At 39.7% G+C, this 23,382-nt stretch overlaps 1 protein-coding gene and 1 long non-coding RNA gene across 16 annotated transcripts in view; both read right to left on the reverse strand.

The window, feature by feature from the left end:
- MAPK10 (mitogen-activated protein kinase 10) overlaps positions 1 to 23,382 on the reverse strand; it is a 251,303-nt gene that overhangs the window by 38,525 nt on the left and 189,396 nt on the right. For 4 of the 15 annotated variants that reach the window (XM_084627029.1, XM_084627025.1, XM_084627023.1 and 1 more), the window contains one exon: positions 14,144 to 14,215. The exons of 10 other annotated variants lie outside the window; for them this stretch is intronic. In XM_084627029.1, the coding sequence (XP_084483155.1) occupies positions 14,144 to 14,215 (72 nt within the window). Of the gene's footprint in view, positions 1 to 8,254; positions 8,402 to 14,143; positions 14,216 to 23,382 lie in introns of those variants that run through there. One more of the 15 variants, XM_084627022.1, reaches the window with a different exon arrangement.
- Positions 360 to 7,894, reverse strand: LOC311519927. The gene is made up of 3 exons (XR_014711418.1): positions 6,791 to 7,894; positions 5,459 to 6,228; positions 360 to 1,199 (listed from the first exon to the last, which is right to left on the reverse strand). It is a non-coding gene; the product is annotated as an uncharacterized lncRNA (long non-coding RNA).

Consider the following 23,382-nt stretch of genomic DNA (forward strand, 5'->3'; position numbering starts at 1 on the left):
ATCAATATAATTATCAAAGTTATATCACCATGAGGTACCATCTCACCTGTTTTTAACTTCTCTTACAAGTTTAAGGTTTGTTTGTTTTTTATATGAATGATTGCTCTTTGTCTGGTTCTTACTTCTGGACTAATGCTAAGCAAATTGTACACAACATTATTTGTGAACATTTGGTTAAGTAAAAATAATAATTACATTTTGAGAAAATTCAATAGCTCTTTTACTTTGCTTCCTGTGAGCATTCAGATAATGAAACTTTTTGTTGATAAACATTTTAATGTAAAGAAAAAGTATTCCAAATACATCTTCATGCCAGTATTCACATATGTATTCACACTGGCCACCTTAGAAAGCTCTCTGTAAGTTTTGGAGTCATTCCCATTAAGGGACATTTCCTGTTTGTTCATTATTAAAAAACATTGCTAAATGCAAAAATATTTCAGCTCATCAATTATCTGTGAACTATTCACTCACCTTTCTTAAATTACTATTCTTCTTGTGGACTGGAGAGTTATCACATGGTACTGGTTCTGTTCCCTGACTTGATGATTCCCAAACTCATAAGAGAATTTTCATGGTAACTGCTGAACACTTCACATGTGTCTAATTTATACTTTTAGGAGTTGGATTTTGTGATGGTCAATAGATTTTATAGCCTTGCCAAAAATGAAGCTAAATTAGTAGGTGAACCCAAAGGCTTTTCCTGGAAAGATAACATAATTTAGAAGGGGACCTTGCTGAAATACCTAGGTACAGGAGTTGCTTTGAAGATGATACATGATAGGTATATACCACACAATAAAACAATTAATCCATGCATTAAGCATCAAAGAAATCATATCAGGCGATGGAGGGAAAGGACAGAGAATCTTTTCCATGCATATTTTCATTTGGGGGAGCAACACCAGATTTTCTGATAAAACTTTGCCTCTTTTGTGTACATTTGCTTAAATATATTTGTCAAAATAAGGGGTAACAAAACTACTACTACTAAGTATCTTCACCACAGCAAGAGGTTATGAGCCTATTCCAGGAATGGGTGGGTGAGGTTCTGTGTCCTGAGGTGTGCATAATGATCCCTTCTGGCCTTTAAAGTCTCCGATTACATAAGATGAACTGAAGTGGGTGTGATTTTAGTTTTGCAAAAGTCAACCCTAAAACCAGTGGCAGTTCACATTCAGGTGGCCATTTGCCCAAACCTGCAAAATCCAGAAGAGAGAAATCACAAATCTTACTATGAAGAATATGCTCTAGCATAGGTGGAGATAAACTTTTCAGAAACAGACCTCTAAGTATAGATGCTATCAAATTAAATTTATCATGGAGCAGAATATGTCCTCATTTGAGCAATCCATGTTACATGAGAAAACACAGCCTCTTGAATTAATACTATCATAAACTACAAAACAAAGTATTCTAGTCCAGGGGTGAAGCCATTGTAGGCAGCTACACCTACTCAAGCTTGAATAAATCTCACCATAATTAAAACCATACACAAATTAAATTAGAATTGATTGGGAATTTTAGGATAATTTTTTTCCATCTGAAAATGTCAATGCATCAAAACTGAAACTGTTCCTAGGAAAGGGTTGGTTTTGATGAATTTCCTAATTAGAAATATTTTTGGAAAAAAAATAATTTTCAAAGTTTTCAATGACATTCAATGACAAACTTTCAATGACAAAGTTTTCAATTTTCAATGACATTTGATTTTTAAAAATAGTTAATTTATAACAAAAATGGTTTTAAAACTTTAAAAATGTTGAATCTGAAATGAAGTATTTTGAAATTACTGAAATAAAAATGTTTCAGGCGACCCAATCTGGATTTTTTATAATACGATTTCTATCCCGATTCCTGACAGGAAAAATTTAAAATTTTTGAAATTTCATAGGATGGAAAACCTGTTTCCTGCCCTGCTCTAATTAACACAGCAGAAGCCAATATACAATATACTGGGCTCATGACAGAGAGGGGAGGCATTGCTGTCCAGTTATTGGAACAGGAGACAAAACTTGAGTTCTACTTCCATTCCCGCCAGTGTCTTACTATATGAACTTAAAGCACCCACTTCAGTTCTTTGTACTTCAATTTACCCATCTGTAAAATGATTATAGGAGTGCAGGTTTAGAGTAGCAGCCGTGTTAGTCTGTATCCACAAAAAGAACAGGAGTACTTGTGGCACCTTAGAGACTAATAAATTTATTAGAGGAGTGCAGTGAGGCTTAATTAATTGTTTAAAAAAATTAAAACAAAAAACTGAGCTCCTCATATGAAAAGGGCTTTCTACATGTAAAGTATTGTCATTACTATATGTAATAAACAATTTTTAATATCTAACTTTTAAATCCATAACAATGTACTGATTAGGAGTTGTTTTTGTACCAGATATATCAATCAGATACCTAGTATGAAATGACAACATCAAACATTGCAAACTTCACGTTTTTCACAAGGAAACCCCTTAAAGAGCTGCTGATGCTTCATGGAAAAACAGAATTACTTGGGAAATGTGCATGAATAGGGTTTTTGTTCCTTAAGATTTCCTTCTATTGTCTTCCACTTGAATAAATCTATGATTTGTGTCATCAGAGCATAGGATCAGAATTTCAAAGGAAGAATAGATAGCAGAAACGGATGAGTTCTGTAAAACAAAAAGCTGCTTTTATAGATAAATCCCTAGTATTAAAAGATGGGGAAAGAAAAGTACAAAAGAAAAATGAGTCCAGATTGCTGCTTGCTTTACTCACACTAGTATATTTTAGTTCTACTGTTACTTCTTTCTATTTACCTTGTCCATTACTTTCCAAGTCAAATGCATGACAGGGTACAGTCATGATACAGTCGCATATTGGTCAGGCAGTAGCACCCCATTTCCGTGTCTGGTTTTGTAGAGTTACTGGGTCAAATTTATCCATGGTGAACTTTCTGGTGTAACTCCATTGACATAAATGGCTTTACACCAGGGGAAAATTTCTCATTCTAGATACCTTTCTACGCCAATGTTGATTGGAGATCAGTGACAAATACCCAGAGGGAAAATGGGACACATGTAAAGCGTGGTCAAATGCTGCAGGGACACAGCATCTAGATATTCATGGCTTGGAAAACCACTTGCTTACTTCCCACTGCAGAGGCAAAAAGCTTTCCCTGGCCAGTGGGCAGAAACAATGTCATCAATGCTGCAAAATATAAACTTTAATTTAAAACAAATGTCTAAGTTTGAGCCCTAGATGCACATGTCGTGGTCAAAAACAGAGATGATGTGAATGGTGGCTCGGTTGCACATCGGTAAATGGAAGTATGTGATGGTGAGTGTAACCTGCATGGCAACAGAAACGAGGTGAAGGGAGTGGCATCAGGAAACACTAACATTGTGATGATATATGCAGACTTAAGGTGAAGTAGGCTTCCCTGGGGCTCAATAAGGAACAGTGCCTTTCATTAGTTTTGGGTAGTAGACAGGGGAATAATGATTTAGTTAATAAAGTGGGGGACCAATTCATATTTTAGGATAAATGCAGGGTCCAGATGCGTACATTACAATGTGTTTATGGTTTCAGGTCCATTAATTATAATGCCTGCTTGGTCTTTGGCAGCAATTCAGAGTTTTGGATAGACTTTTCTTCTGGTGTATGGTATCTGATGGCACAAACAATTAATTAGATGTCAGGTAAGTGATGCAGCCATTCTAACACGGCATCATCCACAGATGTCAAGCACCATAAAATTGATAAAGAGCACAATTCATAACCAGATGGCATGCTGTTTGCTCTTGAGCTCCACAGGGCAGGATGGGGAGCACTAGAACCCCCAACAGTAAAGATGTAAGTTAAACCGCCCATGAACACAACAGATCTTACTGTAACGAAGAAAAATCTTTCAGTTCGTATGGCTGCTCTGAGGGGCATGTGAGAGCTGATTCAGACAGGCTAGGCGACACAGATATGAGGTGCCTATCTGCCAAGAAACGTACCATCAATCCAAAATAGTGTCCCACATGACATGTCACTGCTGTGCCTTAGAAAGATCATGTCTGACGTCCTGTCTGAGAGGCTCAACTATTTCAGAAAAGGGACGTCTTTGACTTTAACTACTATTTTTATGGGGCTTTCCAATGAAATTGTGAAGTAAGCTGTCTTGATACGTAGCTGCACCTAGTAATGCAGCCAGTAATGACTTCTCACCTAATTGCCAGGGAAACAGTGCCAACCAGGAGCAGAAGGTTGGAAACTGGAGTTGTCCAGCTCACACCAGTGATGATACAAAGGCAGAGTTGATCATTAACTCCAATATCCACAATGACGACTGGAGACCCATGCTCCCAACACAGTATTCAGTAGGTGCAATAATTAAGGCATCGGAAGATGTCCATAAGGTTGCAGCGCTACTGCCCCAGGAGTTGACAACAAGCCTGGGGACAGAGAGTGGTGAAGCTTTATCCCCAGATAAATAGGGTACACTTCAAAAACGATTGGCTGATTGCTCAGAAGGACCTGCAGCTGTCTATGAGCTAACTGGTTGGCAAAATGGAAACAAGATGATACTGTCTTTAGTGCATGTAGTTTAAGACACCACTTCAAAAAGTTTTGGGCCAAGGTGTCAAAGTACGATGACAGGCAGAACTCCAGCACCTCAAAGCTGCTTCTAGTTATTTCAAGCCAGATGTCATCAGTGTACAGAAACTTAGTTGCCGAGGTGGGTGACAGGTCAGGCGTGTGTGTGTTGTACGCATGCATGCCTTCACACTGGCATCCTCCATTAACCCCCAAGGGGGGGGGGGTGCAGAGAGACCAATCCTACTTGGCCTTTGGCACCCTGACAATCTTATAGCTGAATATAGAGGGGATCTCTGCCCCAAGCATGATATTCTTCAGCAGCTAGCCAACAATATGGTAATGGATGTTTTAATGCTTCAAGAAACCCATTCCATCCGATGAAGTGAGCTGTAGCTCACAAAAGCTTATGCTCATATAAATTTGTTAGTCTCTAAGGTGCCACAAGTCCTCCTTTTCTTTTTGCGAATACAGACTAACACGGCTGCTACTCTGAAACCATTCCACCAAGGACGCTCATACACAGGAAGTCATGGTATATGGCGGCTGATGTGATTCTGGTTTACAAGGTCTTGTATGAGACTTTGCTAAGTGCAACTACAAAGTCAATTCCATGTGGTTTTCATAGGACATATATCACTGGCTTGGATGTTTGTGACAACCTCTATCAAAAAGTCAGATAGTCTGTTTCACCTGACGGGACAAAACAGGCTGCTAATATTCTAAGGGACTGTCTTAGCGTTAAGAGGCAGGAAAGGTGGCCCACACATATTGAAAGTCTAGATTTCATCCACTCAAGTCATAGGACTTGGGACTCTTTTGTGGCCATTGGGCAGAAGAGACCCCAATCTGTCCTACATGTTTCAGCAATGTGGAAATTCATCTTGCGGCCAATAACTTACCAGTAATTACAAACAGAGATCGTGATTAGAAGGTATCATCTGTTCTCAGAAACTTCAGTCAACCTCCTCAGCTGACTCCAGCTTACCCCACCCATTCATTAGGGAGGAATTGGAATCAGTGACTTTTCTTTCTTAAAACCGTACAAGGTTCCTAGGCTTCACAAAATCCAGGGAGAGTTCCTGCATCACATGAGCTGATCCTGTAGCAACTTTCAGCTAGGACTCTATAATACTTGTCTGGAATGCTGTACTGTTCCGAAGGTCTGGTGGCACTGGAAGAAAAGTGGATGACCTGAAGAACTATCAGTTGCGCTGATCAGAGTAACTTTTAAGTTACTTGAGAGACTGGTACTTAAAAGCTTTTAATTGACCCATAGTTACCACATTACCAGGCAGGGTTCTGAGCAGGAGAAAGTGCTGAGGATCAAATTATTAGACCGACGTATTTTATGAAGGATGCCTTTGAGGCAGGACAGAAGATTTGTACAGTTTTTGTTGACCTTTCATCAGCACCAGTTTGGAACCATGAACTAGTCCTAAAATTATACTCCATGATCCCAGAGAAGAATCTTGTAGATTTTATTATGCATACGATTACTAACCAAAAAGTGATTGTCAAGTATGAAGCTGGTTCAAGTCATCCAGGTCATATGAACAATGGATTTCCCTGGGAATCTGTACTCATTCCGATGCTCTTTGGATAGACCAACATGGTAAACAAATGCCACGCTTGAACCACCAGGTCATGTATTCCTTAGGATATTCACAGCCTTGGGGAAAACATTTTTCACATTAAAATTTCTCTATTTTAATACATGACATTGTTACGCTGTGCTAATTGACTCGGACTTATTATTTAACATCAGAGTCATAAGTACACTCTTTAGAAAGTTACAGGTGACACTGAAGTGTCACGGGCATTTATACAAAACCTATTTTTAAAAAAATTCTAAGGAAATTCCCTCCTCCCCAAAAACATTGTTATCTAATTTTAAATGTAAAAATACTGTTTATTAATGTCCGGAGGAGACTTTAAAAGACAGTTTTGTCAAACTACATGAATGTTGGAAAGCCAAGAAGTTGGAGGACTAAAAAACAAAACGTATTAGAAAATATTGACATGTCACCCAAATCACCTTAACTTATTCCCCTCTATCTCTCTCACTCCAGAACAACCAAATTAAAGCAAAAAATAATTAAAGGCAATGGATATCTTAATCACTTCAATGACTCCAAAACAGAGAGGGAATCTAAGTGGACTACCTTATTCTTGTGAGCAAGATGAATTACATGCAATTATGGCATTTTTGACTGAAATTAACAGGTACTTACATTGCTAGGGTGAAATAGTCCCGTCTTCTTTAAGACCATAGACATTCACCCACGAAAACGAAAACAAAAGCAAGATCTTTACATCTCTTCACAAAACATGACCACATTTGAGTACAATCACTCAGGACAATACCCCAAAAGTACATGTGGTTGCAAATGTAAAAATGTCATAATCTGAGACTTCTAGCTACTGTGCCCAATTTCTTATTTATACTATGACAACTTTTGTCATTCTAAGGGCCAGATTCTCAACTGGTATAAATCATCACAGTTTTATTGAAGTCAACGACATTTTATGTCAACTGAGGATCTTGCCCAGCTAGTATAAAGGGCCCTTGAAATAAGTGTAAATATAATTTGCTGCAGCAGCATGAAGTGGACTTAGTGTAAATAAGAATGAGGCTCACTATGTCTAGGGCTACGGCTATTTGGTTCTTGCTCACATGATCAGGATCTAATAGATCACCATATGGGAGGTTGGGAAAGAATATTCCACAGCTCAGATTGGTAGTGACCTTGGGGCTTTTTCAGCTTCTTCTGCAGTGTGGTGGTGTGGGTCACTTGCTAGGATTATCTGGGTATATCTCATTTAATCAGTCCCCTGCATTGCAGGTGCCTCATGCATTGGTGCATTTCAGTTTCTCCTATTGTCTGCCTATGGCACATAACAGTCTCCTGCAAGCTGTAATACTTGGTCTCACATTGGTCATTGAGTTTAGTATGCAGATGCTGAGTTGTGTTGGTGGCTGTGATATACAGGAAGTCAGACTAGATGATCTGCTGGTCCTTTCTGGCCTTAAACTCTATGAGAAGACTTGATCCAAAATTAAATACATCACATGGAACGGTGTGACTGGGGATCACTATCATATCACAGATATATGAGCATAAAAGACATACAGGCCACTTACATATTCCATTGCTGCTCAACAGCACAGGAAAACTATGCACATATGTGGATTTAGTAGACTGACTTCCAAAAGTCCTTATCACAATCTTCTTCATCAAGAGTTCTTCAGCAAAATATCGTCAGCAAAACCCCAAGGGGCAACATGTGTGCAGGATGGAAGCTTGGCAGGGGGCAAGCGCAAAGTTATCATTTGGGTGAGGGTTTATCTTTAGAGTGGATTCTTAAACTGGAATTTCCAAAATGTCCAACCCCTTTTTTAAACTATAACATTCTCTCAAGAGTTTTTTTGCCATTACTAGTCAGTAAATAATCACAACCTTATCCAGAGATTAAAATATATATTTTCCTAAAGAAAAAAAATCTATACTGGGAAAATACGTTAATATAAAATATTATTGCAAAGTTAAAATCGCACATTTAAGCCATAACCAAGTCAGGAAATTCAGAAGTTAAGGTTGAATGTGCAGAAATTAAGGTTAGCTCCGTCTCCTGGGGCACAGATCAATAATGATACTTGGCTCAATCTTCCTTACCTAACTCAGAGGAGTATTTCCACTGAAGCCACCTGTGAGAAAGGTGAGCAGAGTTTGTTCCACAGTTTTTAATCCAGATTTCACTCACACACTTCAGTGGGGTTACCTACTTGAGTAAATTTAATCCAATGGAACTAATCACACATCTATGAAGAGCAGGATTTGGCCCTAAGGGAAAACATACAGTGCCATTAGTTCTCAAAATAATAGAATCCTTTCTCCAACTGTAGACATAATAATAATAATAATAAAAGAAAGACTGTGGTCCCCTAGTCAAAGACTGACCTCAGACAAACCACTTTAGTAGGAGCTTGCTCAGCATCAATGGAACCTTCAGGGAGTTTAGTTACTAAAATTTAAGAAGTCTTTGCCAAGCACGTACAAATTGTAATTTTTCGAATTGGCCAGAGAGTGGCGAATTTTCAGAGAGATCAGAAAAGGCATATCCCTGAAACATAAGGCCACCCCCTGCCAAATTTCAAGTCCCTGTTAAGAGGATGGTCACCAGAATTTTTTAACACAGGCAAAGCAACGTATTTTTTCCCCTAGCCTCGTTCTTGGAAATGGCTTAACTGTTTTTGCTAAAATATTAAAAAAACATTGGCCCTGAGGCAGATAAATGATATGGATAATTTCAGCCCACATGGTTAGATTTGGCAAAGTTATAAGCAACTGAAAACAAGATCTTATAATGGGAATTGTCAGTGAACCCGAATAATAGGCGGTGCTACCAGCCCCACCTATAATACATACATAGATACCCACATACCCATACCTTTCTGAAGTAATCGAATAAACTGCATTTAATTTTCACCTTTTTACTTTTTTCCATCTGTGTTCTCATTTTCTCTTTCACGTGCTCTCTCAGAGCTCTATCTACACACCATTCCTACAGTGAAAGAGAAAACTATTGACACTAGGTCCTTTATCAGTCCTGTTTCACTTTATCAGTAGTGATCATGTGTGGTGGAAAAAGGTACATATGCTGTTTCTTTATCTGTAAATGTGTCAACTGTGCTCCAAAACTACAGAAGACCAAGGTCTAGAATGGGCAACATTTAGTCTTGGACAAACAACGAGGTTTGAACTCAGATATCTTGTGATTCATCAGGGTAGAAACGGGAGCTTTTAAATTAGCAGCTAAACCATTAGAAATCTGAAAATCTACTTTTCCTATGGTATAAGGCAATTGTTCTTAGCCTTGTTAGACTCTGATGTCAAACCACATGTAACATTATTAATTATAGAAAAAACGATTCTAGGTCACTTTTAAAGGCTTCTAAAATGGATTTGATATACTTCCATCCTTGAGTCCTGTACAGTTGGATGCCTGGTGTAAGGCACCTGGTTTTCCAGATGGAAGCAATTATTTTTAAAATCACTAACACAGTTCCAAAATAGTTTTAAAAAATTATGTGGCATACACAGAATTCATGATTGTGTGGTGGAATATGGCTTCACGAATGCTGAGTCATATGGCCATCCCATACTCATGCCAATAAAAGTTTACATACGACACCATCAGATATTCCCCATACATTGTAGTTATATACATTCCCATATGCATTCACACCACTGCATTCACAAACTTCCTAGTGAAAGGTTACAAAATTTGTTTGGAAGTTGTTCTTAAAAAAAATAAAGCTATGCATAACCTTCGCTTTCATAGCTAACCACAGGAATTAGGGTGAGTAAGGCACCTGCTCCTCCTTTGTGCAGGTTACTCAAATCACAGGTAGCATTGTGGGAACAAGAGCATTCTCTGTGGGGCTGCTATGTCCCTTCTCCCTTACCCAAGAAAGTGGAGTACATGAAAAACAAGAGGAAACTAGGAGGCAGAATCTTGCTCAGAGCTGGTGAAAAAGCCACAATTCATCCCTTAATTGAAGGTCCTGAATTGTAGGCTCTCAACCATAAATTCCAGTGTTGCTGCAACTGAGATTGGACAGAGGCAAATACGGTACCAAAAAAGTGTTCCACCTCCTATTAACCAGCTGTTATAAACTGTAGCACAGCCGAACACTGAAAATGCGAGGAAAGTAGTGCAGCTTTTTACAATTGTGGGCCAATGAAGACTGAAGGGACTGTTAATGATGTAAAACTTCCATCTACAATTTGATCATTTCTCAGAGACGGCTAAATTCTGCTCTCGGTAACACTTGTGTACACCCAATTCATTTGGAGCGTTTACAATGTTAAGTCAGAGCTAGTACCTGCTCGCAATTTGTCCACAATCATATTTGATTGTACTATTTGCAATTCTAGCTATTTTGGTTTGTTACATAAGCCATCCAATTCAGACAACAGAAACAATACCATGTGACTTATATACCAAACTAAACTCACGTGACTTGCAAACTGTGAATTTTATAATCAAACATAAAATTTAAAATTTGCATTTGGTGAATATTCAGGCTTTCGAATTTGCAATCACAGATGCTGACTCCATGGGTGCTCCGGGGCTCAAGCATCTAAGGAAAGAAATAGGGGGTGCTCAGCACCCAAAAGCCACTGTGGTTCCAGGGCTCCTGGCCGGCTACCGATCAGCTGTTTGGCAAGCTCAGGGTTGGCCAGCAAAGCAGCAAGCAGCTGGCAGGAGGCGCTCGGGGGAGGTGGAGAGGAGTGTGTCAGCAACAGGGGAAAAGAGGGGGAGAAAGGATGAGGTAGGAAGAGGTGGAACGAGGGCGGGGCCTCGGGGAAAGAGGCAGAGCAGGAGTGGGGCCTTGGGGCAGAGCAGGGCTGGAGCACCCACTGTGTGGGGGGGGGAAGTCAGCGCCTTTGTTTGTAATTGCTTTTCGTGCGTGTGTGTGTTCGTCTTGAGCGTGCAAACGTTCCTGGAAGGTGAATGTAAAAGCCTAACAAACACTTTTCAAATCAAGTTTTGTTTGTTAATTGAAACAGATATTTGCAGAAAATTTCCCCACAATTTCTCTCTGCTTGACTGAGAGCAAAATTTGGTTCACTGACTTCCTTAGCAAATTTTACTTCTTTCTTATACCTGGCAATAAAAATAAATAAATAAATCAGATTTGTAACTCTTCTGTTGCTATAAATATCCACGGGTTCCTCCTATGTGTTTGATAGAGGAATGATAAAAGTCCTACTTGAGCAAAACATTTAACCACATGCTTAATTTTAGCATACATTTGAATCCAACTGGAATGAATGGGACTGAAGCATATGCTTATAATTAAGCAAATGCTTAAATGCTCCGCTGAATCAGGGTCACAAAGGTTATAGACCTTATTCCCTGCTGGCATGACTCCATATTGCATCAATATTGGTCGTGTGACTTCAGTGAATTCAGAGTTCAAAAGCATAACTTGAACCAAAGCATAACACATCTTGAGCCTAATCTTTTAAATTTCTGATTACCCCCAATTTCCATTCACTTCACTAGATATTGTGAGCTCAATATCTTTCAGGGGGCACTCACCACCTTGCAGGATCAGATCCCTTATCCTCTGAGGGGTGAAGAGAGGAGCTGGATTTGGTTGTTATGGCATGCATTAGAAAATAATGTTTTTTCCAAGGATGTTCAACTGTTTGAAAGAGAATTTATAAGTTGCAGGCAGAGTACCAGTGAAGAAAGTAAGGGAACTGCTGAAAAATACAGCAGAGTTGCACATAAAACGCAGTGCACATATAGCACCATATACATATATACAAATAATAAACTTGTGTTGCTAACATCATTTATTATTATAGTAGCACCAAGAAGTCCCAGTCATGGACCAGAAACCATGATGCTAAACAGATGAGGAGAACATGAACTCAGTTAAGAAATAATTCCAAACTAATCAGCAGTTGCCAATGGCTGATTTCTGGGAATTGTTGCGATAGTAAACTGAATTTAATAGTTTAATTATAGAGGCTTTTTGTGATCTCTTTTTAAGAAGTATAAAGCTGCATGAGGGAAACTTATCTTTTAAAATCAATATATAGGGCATGTTCAAATAGTTTTATACTTTTTCCTGGTAACATATTTAATTAAATCTAACAAAGCTAAAGCCATCAGCGTAACAAACAATGGAACTACAGCACTGAGGTATAGCAGTCTGAATGCTTCACCCTATCCCACAATTGCCATAGCACATACAGAAACACATCCTGGGCTGAATCCTGAGCTAGTGCTAACTGGAATTACACTGATTCACACAGCAGAGAATCTAGCCCAATCCATGCTTACAGGGTCCAGGTCCTGTTCCCATGGAAATCTAGTGGTGTTTTGCCATTAATTTCAATGGGAACAGGAGCAGCCCATATTTCAGCCACGTATTCATCAAACGTGGGCTCAAGTCAGAAACTACTGTATTGATGGCAGTCAAGATCAGGAAAAAAATCTGTTTTGTTTTGTTTTTTTAACAAGGCTTCAGATATTATTATTTCCCCACATTAATCAAATAATTATACCCTTTAAAGATATCAATGTGAATATAGCAGGTGCATGAAAAATTCATCTAGCAAGCATGCGATAGCACAAAAAATTACAATCAGAGAGATTACAGTGCACATCGCTACATATCTTTGAGTGACAAATGCATTAACACCTGAAGACTTCTTGCCACTTGGTGTTTTATAAGCACAGGGTCCACATGAGAAATAAAATCTATAAACTTAATGGTCCAAATGGTCCTCGTTGTAATTCCTTTGAGTTACATCTGAGTGAACTGAAATTTCAGACTGATGCACGTTAAAATAATGAAATATTTATTGAAGTTTGTGTAGAAATCTCAATGGTAGCTTTAATCAGAAAAAAAGAATTCCTCAGTGTAGTAAGTGAAGAACTGTACAATAACTAAAAAGCACACTCTGTTTACTGGGCCTTTATGCCCACTGATTTAAAATGAGTTTAACTATATTTGTTTGCAGTGTTGCTGTAGCTGTGATGATCCTAAGATATGCTAGAGAGATGGCAGGTGTGGTAATATCTTTTATTGGACCAACTTCTGTTGGGGAAAGAGACAAGCTTTCGAGTTTTACAACGCTCCTCTTCAGGTCTGGAAACGGTATCCAGAGTGTCATAGCTAAATACTTTGTATTTATAATACAATTTATAATGTATTTAAATACAATGTATTTAGCTGGGACACTCTGGTTATCTTTTCCATACCTGAAGAAGAGCTCCTAAAAGCTCTAACTACACTGTCCATTCTACCTATAATGAAAAAACCCTACTTCCATAAAATCACATTAATTGCTTTAATGGAGAGAGGACAGGCTTATCTGCTCTAGTTTCATTTTTCAAAATCATAATGAAAATGAAGTCTATTACAATGATTTAAAGCAGAGAGAGTCTTGACTCACTAAGTTAGTACAATCCAGACTACTACAATTCTTATAAAAAGTAAAATCCCACATCGGAAAGCATTTCCTAGTTAAATAGCATTGTGTTTCTATGTACAGTGATCACCATTAGAAAATCAACATTTACCAAAAAGTAGTGTTTGAGTTATCATCTCTTCTCCCTAAAGCATAGTGTCTATGATTTACCACTCACTGATATATATTGTATGCATGGATTTTAATGGTACCCACTCTAAAACATAACTTGAACATTAAAATATTGTCATTTATAAAAGAAAATAAGAAAAGGTAATTTGAGACATTTATAGTGCAACATAACTAATAAACAGATAGTCACTGGCTGCTACCAGCAGAAGTGATGAACAGTACATAGCATCGTGTTTGATCTTTCGTGTACTATACTCACTGTGTTCTCCATGTAAGCCTTTTACTGGGAGACAAAGACATTATAGCAAGGTACAGGCTTTGCAAGCATTTTGTAATGGGACTTATCCCAGTTATTTAGATACATTAAATGTATATCAGCACTAGTCTATTACCGAGGGGCCTGAGGGGAAAGGATTGAAAGTACCTATAGAGACCAATGGCTGCTAGGAAGGATACGATCAGTGCCAGGAAACAACACAGCACCTTTAATCATTTCTCCCATGATGCACCCTATTGACCACATGTCAACTGAAAACAAAAATGAAATGAAGGTAAACAAGAACACAGCAACAGAACAACAAATAAATGAGAAGACAACTTATCCAGCCATGCCTGCATACAGGAGCCTGCAGCTGGTACTTCAGATGCAGTGCCTGGCTTACATTCTTCTGAAAGGTATATCTGGAGGAGCTGTGCTTGTGTATACATGCTTGATGAGAGTACAGCTGGGTTGAGAAAAACTGACTCCAGTCATTTTTTTCCCACGAAAATGAGAGACAATACTATTAAACCCTGGAAACGGAGTAATACCTATGGCTATACTATGAGTTCATGCAAGTTTGCAATTATAATTAAATAATTAGTTTCGGTTTTTTAAAGTTCTCATTTGCTTCCATTACCTAGGATCATACTAGTTTGTGCTGTAAATGAATGCTGGTCTTTGTATTCATTGGGGATATGCAAATCACTTCCCTTTCATCCTTTCGACTACAGGAGATCCATGCATATTTTAAAATCTGAACTGCCAACAGCCACAAAAGAAAGCTTGGTCTTGACAAAACATATCCACATCATTCAGAAGTGTGAATAAAATGTGTTGAGATCTTTCAGTTTCAATAATGCATGCTTTGGAGTCTGTTGGCTTGCTTCTATTGAATCTCAACAAAGCAGCTAGTTCAGAATGGGTGTCCTGAGAAACTCATAAGATTTTCATTCTGCATGATAGGAAATGCTAACTTTATAATGGAACAGCTCTGATACAAAGCACTAAGCTGGCCATTCTGGACTGTAATTCAAAGCAAACCAGAGGCCCGATTCCCCTCCTGTGTATATTGATGTATCTGAATTGGTTTCAAGAAAGTTACTCATGATTTACACTGATATAAAGGATATCAGAATCAGGCCCTTGAAGTATAATGTATAATTAAACTGATGCTCTCCTCCCTGCTATTGCCAGTGAGGATGAGCTGCTTAACATAATACAGCACAAACATGCAAGTAAGCAAGCCCTGACACTAAACTGCATGTGCCAACTTCTTTCTATGATATTCAATAACAGAAAGAAAGACGTCTTTGCTGTGCCGGATCTGTGTGGGGAGAGACCAATGTCATGTTGTTTGGTTTCACTCCTCCTTAAGATTCCATGCCAACTCTGATTTTGTAGCAGTAGCTTAAAGTGGGTTTGGTTTGTAAGGAGAATGTACTTATTGTGGAAATCTTAATCCTGACTGTATTTAAGGTTCCCTGTAATTTTACTTAGCATCTGAGAAGCTTTATCAGCACCAAAAAATGGCTACTTACTTGGTAGCAATAAGCAAACCCAGGAGAACTAATTACTGCTGCTTCCATTACAACAAGCTGAATGACATGCAGAATATCAGGAAAAGATAGAGTAAACAGTTGTGTGTCCAATCATTATTAATACATTTGTTATCTTAAGAAATTTCTGTCTCATGTTATTGTTGCAAAATGTTCATTAAAAATTATGTCTATGGAAAATCATCTAACAGTTTAATTGCAAACTCTTTTCATACTATAAGCCAGCAATGGAAGAATTCCTTGCATTCTACTTTACTTGTGAAGTTTTGTGAAGGAAATTCTTATAAGATTTCCAATGCCACACAGACTGGGTGAAAACCTTGGGATTTGACCCAATGTCTGTGGAGAAAAGATATGCAAGAACAAATGGATATAAACTGGCCACCAGGAAGTTTAGACTTGAAATTAGATGAAGGTTTCTAACCATCAGAGGAGTGACATTCTGGAACAGCCCTCCAAGGGGGAGCAGTGGGGGCAAAAGACATATCTGTCTTCAAGACTAAGCTTGATAAATTTATGGAGGAGATGGTATGATGGGATAGCCTCATTTTGGCAATTAATTGATCTTTGTCTATTAGCAGTATATATGCCCAATGGCCTGTAATGGGATGTTAGATGGGGTGGGATCTGAATTACTACAGAGAATTCTTTCCTGGGTGTCTGGCTGGTGAGTCTTGCCCACATGCTCAGGGTTTAGCTGATCACCATATTTGGAGTCGGGAAGGAATTTTCCTCCAGGGCAGATTGGCAGAGGCCCTGGGGGTTTTTCGCCTTCCTCTGTAGCATGGGGCACAGGTCACTTGCTGGAGGATTCTCTGCACCTTGAAGTCTTTAAACCACGATTTGAGGAGTTCAATAGCTCAGACATAGGTTAGGGGTTTGTTACAGGAGTGGATGGGTGAGATTCTGTGGCCTGCATTGTGCAGGAGGTCAGACTAGACGATCATAATGGTCCCTTCTGACCTTAAAGTCTATGATTCTTGCTTCCTTTTTCTCTTTCATAAAGAGATTTTAAAATCCCTAATAAGACCCTAAATTTGTCATTGTATATGTGTAATAATAGTAACGCACTTGAGGCTAAAAGCCTTATTGTTACATATATTACAATAGTGTCCAGAAGCCCTAATTAGAGATCAAGGCTCCATGGTACTAGGCTCCATACAAACATGTAGTAGAGAGACCTAAATTTAATTTAGTCCTGTATTAATCAAGACTATCTCCACTGAATTCAGTGGAGTTACATTGGTTAAAACTGGTGAGAGGAGAGAATGTCAATGTCATGGTCACAAAAGGTACCCCTCACTACAGTCTCAGATCCGGGAGTCCTCTGTTTATCCACAACAGGTACAGGACAGGGAGAAGCTGTGCAATCTTTCCCCATATTGCCATGCCACTGTGCCTTAGCTCTGACCCTGGAGAAGAACCACTACAAAGAATAAGAGGCTGCTTTATACTCCACCTTTTCACCTCTGCCGAGATGGCCAGTTTAGTCCCATTTGTGATCGTTTATATTTTAATAGTGCAGATACCTGTCCACTGAGAACTGGAAACAGACTGTCCTGCTTTGAATAGCTACTTGTTGTAGCACTGCTGGCTGTGGGATTTCTGAGGCAAACTCTGATGCTTGCTATGCTCATTTGCATATATATAGCCCAGAATATGTAACAGCCCAAACCTATTTTACACAAGTGCTGAGGTCTGAACTCTGGGAACAATCCAAGGAAGTCTGAACATGCTTGTCAGTGCACTAAGTTCACTTCTCCAAGTCCATTTTAAAGGGGGTTTCTTCGAAGGAGTTCTGCTGGGAAATACTTCTTCAGCTCTTCATGCTTACTGGAGACTATGGTCTCAGCTACAGAACTGAATCCAGCTGTTTACTTGAAACTTTCAAAGGGAAAAACCAGCACAGTCCTCAGTAGAGTGGAACTGGCTGATAGCAACTCTGGTACATCTCAAGATAGATCCCATAACTATGTACTCATATGTTGTAACCATAACACAGTACCTGGGGTCTGGTTATTGTTTTTTTAATATAACTAAAAAGGAAAATCACTGTAATTCTGCAGTGTGTTGCGTCAGGTCCCACTGCACCACAGAGCCCAACACACTGAGCTGGAAAGACAATGCCCCCAGGGGCATTTGATATTTTGGTGGGAATGGGCAAACTGGTTTAGAAAACAATAAGAACATCTTCCCTTCTGCTCTACGAACCTTAGCCCTTTTATAGGCATGAATGCAAACGCAAGCCCTTTAAAGGGTTAGCCTCACATGTCCTCCTCTTCTGCCCTTCTTGAATCTCTTCACTGGCTCCCAATCTCTTTCTTAATCCAGTTCAAACTCCTAGTCCTCAACCTCAAGGCTTCACATAGGTCTGTCCTTGCTCATATCTTTGCTCTCATTCTTTCCTGGTCACTCCACTCTGCTCACCCCTCTCCCATAATGTTCCCTTCATTCCCTTCTCCCATTCACAACCCTGTGCCTTTTTCATGCTTTCCTCTATGTCTGGAGCAGCATCCTACTTCCTGCAAATCAAATTAAAATTACTTTGCTCTCTCTTCCTTCTAACCTCACTTCTCCTGGGTATCTTTCCACTACAGCCTGCTCCTTTTCTGTCACCTCACTATTTCTTTAAACTTTAATAATACACACTGAAACAAAACATGGAAAAGTTAACAAAAAAGTAACATACAAAGTCAAAAATTACTTCTACAATTTGCTTCCCGTGGAAGATACTGATCTCCTAGCCTGTGTTCCTCTCTGATTGTATAATTGCCTCTCCCTCTTATCAGTCCCTTCCCCATGATATAGTTATTGAGTTATTTGTCTTAATTAGGATCCAATCCTACAAGATGCTCAATGCCTCCTGTGAGATACCAAGCACCCTCAACTCCTATTGAGTTGAGGACCTTCAGCAGATGATTGCATGTGCTCAATACCATATATGCTTAAGACCTTAGAGGATAAGGTCTTCTGAGCAGAAGACATGCCTTGTTTTATGCCTTTGAAACACCATACACAACACTAGTCCTATATAAACAATACAAACATTAATTGATTGCTTAGTGGCAATGATAGAGGTCAAAAAGGTTTGTGTACTTTGTTGTCTACTTCTGTTTCCTGATCTGTAAATGGATGCAACATAATAGTGTGAGAACAGCTTTGGCTACACTAAGACTGTGAGCAGACTCCATTTACCTCTGAGCTGAATAATTATGTTCCCATCAAGCAAAGGGCTTCAGACGGTTTGCTTTGATAGTTTTCCCTCAATAAATTCCTCTTAAAAATATGGTAGAAAGTTACATAAAATAAAAAAGATTCAGTACCCTCACCCTATAAAAATTTACACCTGCACTATAAAAATGATTATAAATTTTAATCAGGTGATTTGGTGCATGCAAATTTATTTTATTGGTACAGTATTAATGCTGCAGATTTCCTGATAGGTTTAGAGCTCTCGCTCTCTTTCTCTCAACATATACTATACATTCATTGATACATAGTAATTATATCTCCCCACTCTGCAATTGGTATCTGAAAGTCTAAGGGAATTTAAGAAATACAAAATGTTAATTTAGACCTTCTGAGTTTGATACTAATAATGGTGAATTCTAGCATGTACAGTTGTCAGGATACAAACAAATCTAGCATAAGACCATATTCTACTTTCAGGCCTCGATTCAGCAAGGTACTTCAAAGCAGTCACCTGCTGGGAATTCAGAAAAGATGATGTTCACCTTAGTTAAACACAGTCACAGTTTATCCACAGTAGAGCTGCAAGACTAACAGAAGGCCTGATTGTGGCCTTGCCTACACAACCACGCATGGGGATAAGGGGGAGAGTGTCATGCCTCGCACCCTGTGTTCTCTCCAAAGCTTGGTTCCAAACTCCGAGGGCTAAGCACATTCTGCACATTCACTATTTTGCCCCTGAGCTAGCGTGCAGAGATTTGGATCTGCCCCTCCAATGTGCCTACCACCACAGCTGAGCTGACATGGGGGGATGCAATCTGATAAGGGGCCAGTAGGTTGTTACTCCCACATGGCAGGATTCCTTTCCTGTGCTGCTCCTGGGCCTGTGAAGCTGCACCTCACGTAGCACCTCTTGCACAAAGCACATTGTATATGCTCAGTCGAGCCCAAAGGTGTTTCTGAGCACTTGGCGCGCCCACCTTACAACACTCAATGGAAAAGCTTCCATTGGCTTCAGGGCGAGGTTTTTCCTGTAGAAGGACTTCAGGATTGGTCCATTAGTGAGTCACAGAAAGCTGTAGTAGTGAGTACTTGAATGTATATCTATAGCTCTCAGGGAAAAAAACAACAACATTGTAATGGGAGTAAATCTGCAAAGCATCTGGGCCAAGCAATTTAAACCAACACTCACTTAACCCAAATACAATGAAAAGTAGTCTAAACCCAACTCTTCAGCTTGCAGAGCTCAGGTCATCTAACTGTTGGGTTTAGAACCACTTTCTGTATTGTTTTAAACTGCCTTACCTTGAACTAGCTTTTTTTGTGAGCCACAGAGGTTATAGCCAAGCATATTTTAATTATTTCATCTTCTCTATGGAGAATCTTTCAATAGCCTCTCTCTCCACAATATTAATAAAAAATGTGTATACATTTATTAATAAAAATGAAACAATATAATGTATAATCCATGGTAAATTCATGTTTTATGTACTAATTTTGGTAATTAAAGTACCTAGTTGCCCTGACAATCAATGTTTTACCTATATCCCTTTCATACACTGATTGTGAAACTCCACTCTATTATACCAGCCTAACTCTGTTAGCATCAGTAAAGTTACAACAGAGTCATGGAGTGGAGAATCAGGCCCATGTATACTTCTGAGGCTCACAAAAAAAGCTAGCGCAAAGCAAGCAATTTAAAACACAGAAAGTGCTTCTAAACCCTGCAGCTAGATGATCTGAGCTCTGCAAGCTGAAGTGTTGGGTGATATATATGGACACATGTAGGCACTAATGGCTAGATTTTCAATAGTATTTAGCTGCCTAAAGCAGCAGATAGGTACCAAGTGAGATTTTAAAGTGTACCTGAGTAGATTGGGCACCTAACTCCCACTGACTGAAAAATCCCTGTAGATGTCCATCTGCATCAACAGATACTTAAATACCTTTGAAAATCTGCCTCTTAATTACTGAGATCAGAAAACATGACTAGAAATTTGCCATAAATCAATATAGATATATTGAGCTTGCCAGTGCAGAGGGGAGTGGGCGTGCTCTCCTTTGAAGGAGAACATTGGTTTCCGAGAGCTCCAAGTGATTCTCCTGCTTCAGCCACTATGCCTCCTAGAGCTTCTGCTGGGAGAGCGCACCTCCTCTCACTACTCGCCCGCCAACATGGGACCCTGGCTAAAAGGCAGACCGAACACTTTGCATTGTAGTGCTAGTTTTTATAGTGCCTTGAAAAACATCTAGCACTAAAATACTGCAAATAGATAAAAATTTCTTGCCAGCTTAGTTTTATGATTAAAAACTAAAAGTTAAAAGTTAAAAGCTAAAAATTAGATACTCTCCTTTCTGGTTTATACCACCACTTGACTAAATTACTTGTGAAGTCTCCCCTATTTATATGGGGAAATGGCTTTCTCCAGAAGTAAGTGATAACCCTGATCTCCTTAGGAGAAAGCGGAGAATGGATCTATTAAGATTCATATTATTTGATTCTCATAAAGAGAGAAGCTGTTATGATAATGTTTCTTTGGAATAGCTCACAGTGCAAACACCAAGGCTAATTAAACCCAGTGCTGATGTAAAGGAAACCCTAACTGAAAGAAAGAAAGAAATAATACCTCTGTCCCAAATGAAACCCCAACCAGATGTGCAAAAAACCTTTTTTTTTTTTAAATACTCTCCATTCTAAATCAGGAACTCATCAACCAGTTTCCTCCCTGACTCACTGCCTCATGTTCTATCTTGGTGAGAGCCTGCTGTGCAGGAGCACAGGCAAGATATGGAGAGTTCACCCAGACCAGACCACTATGCCCTACAGAGCTGTGCTCCAGGGGTTTCTACCTGCTTCAGTGCAGAAAAGTCTTGGTGAGTGGACAAGGGAAGTATGGGTGGTTGTCAGTTGGAGCCACCGCTACGTAGATCCACTATCCAAAAACCTCTAAAGCTGGTGTTGTAAAAGCAGCCATGGATTATCTCAACTGCCATTTACGAGGCTATTGGGGATAATCCAGATTCAGAGATTTCCCTCTGTACAAACCACTTACTTGATTGCACATAGGATTTGGCTATGAGTAAGGCTATAATTTTGTCATGGTTATTTTTAGTAAAAGTCAGGGACAGGTCACAGGCAACAAACAAAAATTCATGGAGCCCATGACCTGTGCATGACTTTTACTAAAAATAATCATACAAGCCATGGGGCAGAGGCACACAGCCCTGGTTTCAGACCACTGTGGAAACCGTGGGGCAGGGGTACACAGCCCCTCACGTGGGGCAGGGACGCACAGCCCCTCACATGGGGCAGGGACGCACAGCCCCGGCTGCAGCCCAACATGGAGCAGGGGTGCATGGCCCTGGCTGCAGCCCCTGAGGGGGGCAGGGGTGCCACCTGCACTGCAGGGCAGAGGCAAATGGCCCCATTTGAGCCCCCGGTGGACGCTCTGGGGCTGGGGCACATGGTCCCGATTGCAGCCCCCAACGCAGAGCAGGGGAGCATAGCCCTGGCTCCAGCCACAGCCTCGGCTCCAGCCCCAGCTGTTGACAGCTGAACCCCAAGAAGTCACCGGAATCCGTGACTGCCATGACCTCCATGACTAAATCATAGCCTTAGCAATGAGTCTGCACATATATGTATATCATGTGTATAACTGACTGTACATTAAACTTGTATGGAATATATATATATATATTGAGTCCAAAAAGTTAAAAGAATGTTAATGGTCAAGTATCTATATGGATGCAAATTTCACTGATGTCTATTGGAGCCAGATGACCTATCATGTAAAGAAAATACTACTGAAACGCAAACTGTCCCCACGCTAACCAAAACCCCATATCCAAGCTTGTGTCTGGATACAAATTCAAAGTGATGCATGCACAAGCCAACTCTGCCAATAAATAGATAAAATCCAAACAATAAGTCAACACCCACCAAATGATCAAATTGTGAGAAGCATGCCAGCCATTTTGAAACTCTCAGTCTCTCCCCTTACTAAAGTCTCATGGCGACTGATCTTTTAAACAAAAGAAGTCTTTAAAAAAGAAAAATACTACGCTGAACAAATAGAAATAGCAGCAATAAATTTTGAACATGAAATTGCATCAAAGGTAAGAACAGATAATTTCTTACACAAAAGCTGATCAGAAACTGTCATTCACAACACTAACCTCACCCACTAACCAACTGTAATTGCCTTGGGGTTCTGCGGAAAAGGACCTAGGGGTGACAGTGGACGAGAAGCTGGATATAAGTCAGCAGTGTGCCCTTGTTGCCAAGAAGGCCAATGGCATTTTGGGATGTATAAGTAGGGGCATAGCGAGCAGATCGAGGGACGTGATCGTTCCCCTCTATTCGACATTGGTGAGGCCTCATCTGGAGTACTGTGTCCAGTTTTGGGCCCCACACTTCAAGAAGGATGTGGATAAATTGGAGAGAGTCCAGCGAAGGGCAACAAAAATGATTAGGGGACTGGAACACATGAGTTATGAGGCGAGGCTGAGGGAGCTGGGATTGTTTAGCCTGCAGAAGAGAAGAATGAGGGGGGATTTGATAGCTGCTTTCAACTACCTGAAAGGGGGTTCCAAAGAGGATGGCTCTAGACTGTTCTCAATGGTAGCAGATGACAGAATGAGGAGTAATGGTCTCAAGTTGCAGTGGGAGAGGTTTAGACTGGATATTA

This window comes from Lepidochelys olivacea (assembly GCF_965140295.1).
Source record: "Lepidochelys olivacea isolate rLepOli2 genome assembly, chromosome: 4".
Taxonomy (NCBI): Eukaryota; Metazoa; Chordata; order Testudines; family Cheloniidae; genus Lepidochelys; species Lepidochelys olivacea.